The 9,411-nt window shown below is 55.0% G+C and overlaps 1 protein-coding gene across 3 annotated transcripts in view; it reads right to left on the bottom strand.

Moving 5' to 3' along the window:
- TBX15 (T-box transcription factor 15) overlaps positions 1-5,957 on the bottom strand; it is a 121,740-nt gene extending 115,783 nt beyond the window's left edge. Inside the window, exon 1 of one of the 3 annotated variants that reach the window (XM_008706361.2) lies at positions 5,692-5,957. In XM_008706361.2, coding sequence (XP_008704583.2) covers positions 5,692-5,896 — 205 coding nt within the window. In that variant the 5' untranslated portion in view covers positions 5,897-5,957. Of the gene's footprint in view, positions 1-1,547; positions 1,826-5,691 lie in introns of those variants that run through there. The other 2 variants (XM_040626851.1, XM_008706360.2) reach the window with 2 other exon arrangements.
- Positions 5,958-9,411: the final 3,454 nt, after the last annotated feature.

Below are 9,411 nucleotides of genomic sequence, written 5' to 3'. Positions count from 1 at the left end.
GAACTACTTTGTCTTTGTCTTTTGGGAGCAAGAAAGCAAGAACCGGCTATACCACCGTGTGAAAATCATTAGATGGATTTCTGCGTTTCCAGAAAGGAAAGTGAAATGCCAATCCACTCTCTGCTCTTTATCCCTGTGGAATCTGCTCAGTTCAGCCTTGTTTTTGTTTTTAACTCTACAGTCACCTAGAGAAGGAACTGACAGATTTAAGAAGTAATCATTTTACTCCTGGGTGTGACAAATAAACTTCTAACCGAGTTCATAATCAGGATCTCAAAAAAGTCCCCTCATCTTATTAATATTTTTGGCAATACAGAGAACGATTGTGACAGACCTGGAATATTTCACTCTTGAATACTAGCAGTGCGCTGGAGAAGTTTGGATGAACAAAATGTTTGGGGTCTTCTGAGCCAAAATGTATTTGTCCCTCTCCCCTTGTGGCCCAACATGAAGGATAACGATGAAGGACTTGCTTCCATAAAACTCATGTCCACACAGGGAATTGTACAAATAAACAGGGGAACACAGACCACCAGTACCCTATTATCTTAGATTTGGCCCCCAGGTTAGGCATTTCACACCGTTCTTCAGTCACTCCTCATGTGCTAGGTGTATTAATTAGATTTTAAACTAATTTTGCTTAATATGTAAAAGATGGTCATGATACCATTTGAAGTAATGGGGGGAGGGGCAGGAAACCGACAGCGGATATATGTCAATATAATTTCAGTACGAACGCCACTATTAAAAATTTAATTCCCCCGTCCCCCTGCATGAACGTCACCCCACGAACTTTTCTTTCTGGGAGTTTAACCTATAAAATCAGGAAATCTAAAGTGGCTAGCTCTGAACCCAAATAAGGTGTTCAATAAGAAATGGTGTTGGGAAGGGCGTGGAAGACGCGGATTAAGAAGCGCTGCGAGCCTCGGTTGTGAGCTGATCCGTCCAGGAGAGGCTTCTCCCGGAGCGTCGGACCAGTCTTCGAGGGGCAGAGGCGGTCGGCCGAGCCGGCGAGGGGCCTTGCACCGCCCAGCCGCGAAGGGAGAGACCGTTACCCCGCACGCTGCCTGTTACCCCTGCGCCTTCTACACGCCTCACACGGACCTGTGAAGCGCGCGAGGGACGGGGGATGACCTGAGGAGGTGCAAAACGCTGCACACTCCGCCTCCCTTCCATCACATTCCAAACGCTGGGCATTAGGGTTTTCCCAATTCCCTGTCCTCCCCACTGCCCTCCAGCAGTTTGCTTCGTCTACGGCTTGGAGGGGGTTAGAATTGTTTCCTTCTTCCAGGTGGCTTCTATTGTGCCACCGCGCCAGGGCCTGTGTTTTACGCAGGACATCTTCATAAAACTGCCCACCTCTCTGGAGCCCCTACCGTGCGCTCTCCCAGGCCCGCGTATCCAGAGGGCGTCTGATTTAGCCACCGTCCGACCTGCGCTACAAAAGGGCGTTTGGCAGTCATCCCCGAGCACAACTATCCTCACCAGCCTATGATGAATTTAAATCTAGCCTACCTCCTCACTCTCCTTCACACAAGGTCACTCACCAAGGACGCGGCCACCGCGGAAGGCCGTTTTGACTTGGCAGGCGAGAGCGCTGCGCAGGTCCAGCACGCAGCACACTTGGCTCATCCTCGGGGTCCAGGCCTGGCGCCTTCGAGGCCTGCACTGGTGTAGGGGCGCAGGTACCACCGAGGAACTAGTGTTCCTCAACCCGGACTCTACTTCAGGCATACATTTTGGCTTCTTGCCCAGCGCACCCCACACCATTGCCGGGCAGTCCAAGCTCCAGCCTGAGCCCTGGCTGGTTCTTGGCCCGTGCAAGCACATTCTCCCCACTGGCTTCAAACTCATCGCTTTTATTCCATTACTTAAACGTCAGTGAAGAGTCACTTCCTCCGTTTTGACCCTGTGTTTCCCTATTGGGGATTGGGGGTGGGTGGAGGGGTGATGTCAGGATTAAAATCTTGGGAGTCTGACTCTGAACAAACAAGCCATAAACTGGCAGATTAATTCGCGTGAACAGTTGATCTCGGCAATTCGAAAGAAGAAAGTGCCCTGGGGCACTGCACGGGCTTTTCCTGTCTCATTTCACTAGGGATTGCGCAGATAGGTGCACGGGACGCGCGAGCCTGACCTATGTGCACGTGTGTGCGAATACAGATCTGCCCTCACGTCCTTGAGTGTGCCTGCTTTGTGTGCCCACCCGCGTACGCCGCCACCTTCTTAGGCCTCTGGACCGCCACGGCTGCAAGGCTCAGGGCCGCAGGCCCTGGAAAGGGAAATCCTTTCGCAGAAGGTTTGAATTATTTCGCTCCGCGGGAGACCGGACCTCGGCCTCACTCGGCTGTGGATTTGGGCGGGAAAGGCCCAATCTCCAAACTCGAGCTGGGAAAGCCGGGTGGAGCCGGGGCTAGGGTCCGAGCGCAGATGGCGCCGCCGCGTGCCTGAAATATATTTCCAAGGCCGCAGCCGGAGCAGCTGTTCCGGGCGATCCTGGCTCAAAAGTGTTCCCTGTTGCTGCTTCGTGAGAGGCGGGGGCAAGCAGGCCCGAGAGTCAGGCTCCTGGGAGACCCTCCCGAGCCCGCGGCGGCTGCGTCCTGGCGGCTTCTCCAAAAGACGCGGAGTTCTGGCAATAATGAGGGCACCTCACAGGCCCTTCTCCAAGGCCCTTTGGGCCTCGGGGTTTTTCGGGACCAGCAGGCTCGGTGGAAAATTTTTAAATACATACTGTGTGTCCTCTGATGTGTGAGTTCCTACAGCGCGCAGGCTGGGCTGGTCCCCCGCTGCTGCAGGTTGGCGCCCCAGGCTGCGGGCGCTCGGCGCCAACTAAAGCCAGCTCTGTCCGGACGCAGAAAGAAAAACGGGCTGTGAAAAAGCAAAAGGCCACGTCTTTGAATAAAAGTTTAACATTAAAATCAAACCCTTGGGTTGTCTCAGGATCCTGGGATTTTAAGGAATGGACAGGGAGGGCTGGAAACGGAGGTACCAGTCAGAGGGAGGGAATGGTGAAAATAATAAACACAGTTGCTTTAGGCGGGTGTCCTGTGTCTGGATGCCTGTTTGTTTAATCCTAACCCAAGCTCCGTGGCAATTTTGTTTCTGTTGTCGTTTTTCCCCCATTCCTGACTTCTTGTCATTGGCCTAGCGCAGGCGAGCCACGCGGCAGGTTCAGCCCGCTCTCGGTCCTATTCCGGGAAGAGAGTTTAAACAATTTGAGGCCAAGGACGGCAGAGACATGGCCCCGGGCACAATGGAGTCGCCTATGCCCCTCTCTGACCTCCACCACCGTACACACACCTTTGAAAGGTGATGTAAAGGTGTGTTCGTTGCGGCGCCGCATTTGGAAAGAGGAAAAAGAAAGGAAGGCCTACAGAGGACCCCAAGCCCTGGACTCGCCTTCCGCCTTCCGCCACCATCCGGGCTCAGAGTCGGCAGCTCCGCCTCCTCCACTCTGGGGACTGCGGAGGCACTACGCCACCAAGCAGGTTTTCTGAAAGATCTTCGTCTTTCTATGTCCGGTTCGTAAGAAAGCTTTGGCCACTGCGGGGGCTCCAACTTGGAGATCCCCTCGGTGCACGACGCAGCCAGGCCGGGCTCATAGCCCGGCCCCGCAGAAGGCCCGCGAGGGCTCTCGGCTTTCAGCTTCTTCCTATTCCCGGGCCTCAACCCCACAAACATATTTCGTTTTCTCTAATACAAACGCCCATCTTTTTATTTTAAAAAAACAAAATAATGAAATGGGAACGGATCAACTGAACTCTGTGTGACATAAAGTCCTATGTTAGGTCCTCAACCCCTACCCCCATTCTGTGGGAGCGGGAGAGCGGCATTCTGGACAAGTCCTCGCATTTATGTTTCTGGACTGGTCTCTCCTTGCCCCAACCAGATCTCTCCTCACTATGGCTGAGGACAAGGGCAGAAAGAGAAAACTGCGAGCTGAGTCTCTGATTATGACCCCACGTATTGGTCCTTTTGAACAAGCAACCCTAGACCAGCTCCTGCGAACCTGGACCCCTCCCTAGAGAAAACTACCCGCGGACACGGTGTCTGCCACGCGCAGTTAGGCAACTTCTATCTTTTCCACCGTCGGGAAAATAAAATAAACTAACCTTTCAAACCATGAGTTCTCGTGAGGCCTGAAAGAACTTCTACTAAACTGTGTGAAGGCGCAAGTGAGATTTTGACAACATAGAAATGCGGTGAGGAAACAGGGTCTAGCCAGAGATGGGAAACACACATTAGCCACGCGTTCCTTTCTGGATTGCCCACACAGGGGTCCGCGTGGACAGGCACCCGCATCCAAATACAAGGAAAGATTTGAGCGGGCGAAATAAATCTCCTTTTAATTTTCTTTTCATCGACTAATAAAAATAATTCCCCAGCACTAAACTCAAATACCGTAACGGGCCACAAGAACACGGAGAATTCATAAAGCTCTGTGTCTGCAAGTCACCCGCTAATCGCGTTATTATTAGCCTCAGGAGCATGGAAATCGAACTGTCACTGCCTAAAGAGAAAATGTAAGCGACAGCTGTCCCTCCTTGGGTCAGCCAGTTTTCCAGCCCCCAAGCCCCTGGGCCCCAAGCTCGGTCCCCAAGCTCTTTGGCCCCGTGGCCACCCCCATCCCTTTGTGGGCCGCCGCCCCCACCCTGGCTTTTCGCTTTCCGGCGCGCTGACCCAGGTTTACTCCCCAGCCCTAGCTGGTCAGCATGAGCACCTCCAGAATGGCAGCAGAAGTCCTGGCTGGAAAGTTTCTGAAACCGCTAAACCAAGCTGCGAGTGTGTGTGTGTGTGTGTGTGTGTGTGTGTGTGTGTAAGTGCGCGCTCGCGCGCGCGCACGCAAGATTCTTCCGACAACAGCTGTTCCCCGGGGCTGTTTTGCACAGTCGAAATCTTGGCACTTAATACAAAACGTTAAGTTGTCTCTCCCTCCAACTACCCGCCCAGGTTTCTACTAAAATGCAGACGCCAACATCCTCTCCGTGTTTTACGTGTTGTGTGCATACAATGTGCATAGATCCGAGACGCAAATTAATCGCTCCGCTCCCCGCAATACACAGAGATGTGGGCCCTGAAGAGTGCCCCGGGGCGCAGGGTAAGGGGTCTAACATACATCCTTTTTCCATAAGCGCCAACGAAGTAGAGATATAATTACGCTCCGTCATCCCCGGAGTACGGGAAACACAAGAACTTGAGTCCCAGAAAAGTTGGTGGGGGAAGGGCGAGGACCGAGGTCGAAGGCTAAATGGGACAAACTGGGGACTTCCCGAGACTGGGTGTCGAGCCCGAGAACTCCGCGCCAGTCCTCTAGGGCTCTCTGAAGAGAACCCCAGCCCCTCTCCGCTCCTGCGGTCGCCTTCGATCTGCGCCCCTCCTTAACCCCAGGGGCCTGCGGCCGCTCAGCTGTGAACACCAAAGCAGTGCGCTCCGCTCTCAGAAGAGAAAGGGATGCGAGCGAAGCCTCTTTGCCTGAGGTTGGCGAAGACAATGCAAGGCTCAGTTCCCCCCAAATTGTTTGCGGCGGATTTGGGCAAGGCTCAAGACGTTTGCGCAAAGAAAAGGAAACCCGCGTTGGCGCAAGGCAGGGCGTCAGCGAGCAGGGCCTCCTTCCACACCACTCCGCCCGCCGGCTGGCGGCCCGGCGTCCCCTCTCCGCCCGCCTCCCTCGGTCTGGTCCTGCGCACTCACCCGGGTGAGGCTCCAGGCCGTGTGCGGCCGCGTCCTCCGTGTCTCCGAGTGGGCCCGCGGGGCTCAACGCCTCCATGGACAGGTCCAACCCCTTCTCCTCCCAGTCTCGCAGTTTCCGCTTTTTATTTGAGCCGATCAAGGCTTCAACGGAGAAGGCATGTGCTCGCGAGCTCAGGGCGACTGCAGATCTTCTCCTTTCACTCATCTTAGCCGCCCGCACCCCGGCCTCCGCTCGCCCTCGCTACTGAGGGAGCTGCCCGCGCCCTCACGCTCGGAGCGCCCGCAGGGCCGGGCCCGGGAGAGGCGGCGGCGCGGCGGCCGAGACAGGCGGCGGCCCTGCGGGTCCTCTGCACCCTCCCCCTGCGCCCTCCCCCGCCCTCCGCCGCCGGTTCCGACCGGCGCCCCTAGCTGCCCCAGCCTCTAGGAACGTGCGTCCGGAGCACCGCCCGCTCGCTGCATGAGCGCCTGAGTCCTGCTTCCCACCCACCGGGGCAGGCGCTCACAGGCTGTGCAGACTGGACTTCATCTTTTTTTATTCTCTCTCTCTCCTCCCTCTCCCTTTCTCTCCTCCCTCTCCCTCTTCCTCTCTTGGTCTTCCCGTCCTTCCTCTGATCCAAACTTCTGGGAAACTTTTTTTCTAAATTCCTCCCTTCCCAAGGAGCTGGGGGCAGGCGGTGCGCTCCTGTCCGTGGGGTGAGGGAGAGGGAGGGGGAGGAAGAGAAAGACTGAGGGGAAAAAAAGCCAGCCCCCGACCAATGGCGAGGAGGGAACAGGAGAAACCCTGAAAGCGCGGGCCAATGAGAGGAGGGGAGAGACTGAGGCTCGGGCCAAGGCGCCGCGCGGGTAGTCTGGGGGATGCTCCTGGGTCGACTTTAACCCCTGGCTACCCGGTCCCCCACGGGTTCTTCATGGGGGAGGGAGGAGCGCTGAAAGTCGAGGTCTGATCTTCGCCGCTCCAAACTCCTGCCGGTCCCAAATCCGTACCTTTTCCTCCCAAATCTGCTAAATCTCATAGACGCTGCAAGCCCAGAGTCATTTTAATTACCGATCTGGAATTTGGGGGCTCTCAACCTGTCCAAAATCGCCAGAAAACGACTCCGATAATCTTGTGCCTGTGCCCGGACGCTATTAGCTCTTCTGGTTCTGCCGGGATTTTGCCACACAGGTTACTTTTCTGTTGTAAGATTTCTAAGCAACTCTGGCTAAGGCAAAACGAAAGAAATAAACAAAGACGCCCCGTTACTATCTAGGGTCTTGTAATTGTAAACGTAATAACCCCTTCCTCCTTCCAGTTCTACCTGGTGGAGAAGGAGACGTAGGCTCCCGCTCCCTCAAAGCAAGAGGCCGGCGGTGGGGCTCACGGCTTACCGCGCACTCCGCAGACTTACCCCGACCCGGCCCGCACGCAGCAAACGCTCGCCTTCTCTTCCGCGTGGATGCTGATCTGAGCGTTGCCTGCTCGGGGCGCCTGTTCTGGAGAACCCACAGAGAAAAGATGGGCAAGGGCAGCCAGTAACTATGACAGCAGAAGAGCTTTTTCAGAATTCCCTTCAAATCTGATCACCTCGGGAATCCGGCTCTCCCCGCTCACTGATCCTTCCTCCACCCTTAAAAAAAATCTTTCAGAACTGAGCGGTCGTCAGGGATTTCTCTGGAACTTACAATCCAGCACTCTGGCCATTCTCGTTTCCCACACCCCCTCCTGGGTCACGCCACTGGTCGCAGGCCGCAGGAGACCCCGAGCGCAGCCCAACGCAGAGCCAGTTCAGAGGGGCCGAGAAGTTGATCCTGCCAAGCAGAAAAAAAGGTCTCGGATTTCGCGGACGGCGGCCTAACCGCAGCGTGATCTTCGCATCCCAATGCCCTGGTCGACACTCCTCTATCCCCGTGCGAAGAGGCAGGAAAGAGCCAGCTCGCAGTGCCAGTGACAGACCAAGAAGCTCAGCAGACAAGTCTCGCCGACAGGCAGGCCTTGAACAAATTCAGCAAGCCTAGGGTAGAGGGGCCCACGGCGTGTAGCAGGCGCCCCAAGAACAAGCCCCCATCTGCCCTTCCACCTTGGGGCCAGAAGGGAGAGCCTGTCGGGCCCCTGAAACGACACATTCGCCTCCTGACCGCAGGGTAAATCTCGTCCTTAATATTATAGTTGGAAATGCTGTGGTGCTGGAGGCAACCGCTGAGTGTCCTGAAGGCACCTTGGGCCTCCCCCGAAGAAAGCAAAAAAAGAACACTTTTGGAGCCCCCTCACACTGAGCGTCAGCCAGAGGAGAGGAAGCTAGTGGCAGCAGCAAAGGCAGAAAGAATAATGGAAGCCACCGGTTGAGTGCGAGTCAGCCAGGCTTGGCCTCGGGTGACTTCCAGGAGTCTCTTTCAGGCTTGGGGATCCCGGAGCAGCACTCCAAGCACCCTGGGATCTAGAAGCCGGCACAAAGGCCCTCCACGTCTCCTGCTGCACTGCGGGGCAAACTCCAGGAACCTGGGTGGCAAAGCGCAGTGTCTCCCACCTCAGTCACCACTCAGCATTGCTTCCAGGAGCCCTGGCAGAAAATGACAGCGCAATCACCACGACAGGGCCTCAGCAAAAGAGTTGGAGACAAGGGCAGGCCAGGAGCATGCAGCTACCTTTCTGCGGCTTGGACCTCTCTTTCAGCTCCTGATTCTGGTGTCACTGCCTGGGGCTGGGGCCTGTTGACCAGGCCCAGTGCGATAGCAGCGATGGGGCCAGCCTCTCTTCCTTCCCAGCATTTTCCTCCTCCCCCTTGCCTGTATCTCCCATCTCCCTCTGGCAGCCTCTTGCCTTGGCCTTCCCTCACAGACCTAGTTTGGATAGCGAAGTAGAGCAGCATAGGCCATACAACCACCCTGCGGCTGTGAAAGTTTCTCAAAAAGAGGACTTTTGGTTGACCCACATACCAAGATGCAGGTCCAGAAAGCCTGCACAATGTAGGTGACCACACACACATGTTGGAGAGACATGCATAGAAAAGAGAGCACTGCCTTCAACAGCATGCATCTGCACCTCACCCCCAAATACACACTCTGCATAGAGTTCTCAGAGGAGCTCCTACACACTTCCTTCAGGTCACACATAAGTTGCCCCCCACCTCCATTCCATATATACACATATCTTAGAATTGTGGTTTAGGCCATTAAAATAAATCAGAGGGTCGGAAGCCAGGTTGCTTTGGATCAGTCATGAAAATAGGAGTTTTCCTCTAGGTAAATGGGAGGGGCAGGGACATTTTCTTTTTGTGACTGTAGGGGTCAATCTAAGTCCCCCCCCCCCAGGGTCCTGCATTCCTTGGTTCCTGACCCTATACTGATGGGGAGGGAGGTCTAGGGAAAGATTAAGCAGGATGGTTTAATGTCTGTGACTTAAGTGTATAGTTTTACGTGATTGGGTGAAGAAGAAAGAGAATTGGGGGATTAAATGTAGAAATCTGGGAGTGTGCTATTCATTTTCCTTCGCTCATTATATCAAAGGGTTTTCAAAATCGCATGACCCAGTATCTCTCTCCTTTAACCTTTGGGAATAAAAGTGGGGTGCCCAATGCAGGAGGCTAATTCCCGAGGCAATCCCCAGATTTCCCAGCCACCAACCTTAGGTCTTGGGTGTAGTCAACAGTTCTGTTTCAGGCCTGAGGCTGATGGAAAAGGAACAAGCTGTAGCTCCCCCCCCCCCATGTCCTTCCCAAAGAGGAAGAGAAGGTTATTGAGCAC

The sequence above is a fragment of the Ursus maritimus genome, unplaced genomic scaffold (assembly GCF_017311325.1).
Source record: "Ursus maritimus isolate PB19 unplaced genomic scaffold, ASM1731132v1 scaffold_12, whole genome shotgun sequence".
Lineage (NCBI taxonomy): Eukaryota > Metazoa > Chordata > Mammalia > Carnivora > Ursidae > Ursus > Ursus maritimus.
This window is presented reverse-complemented; position numbering and strand designations above follow the sequence as displayed.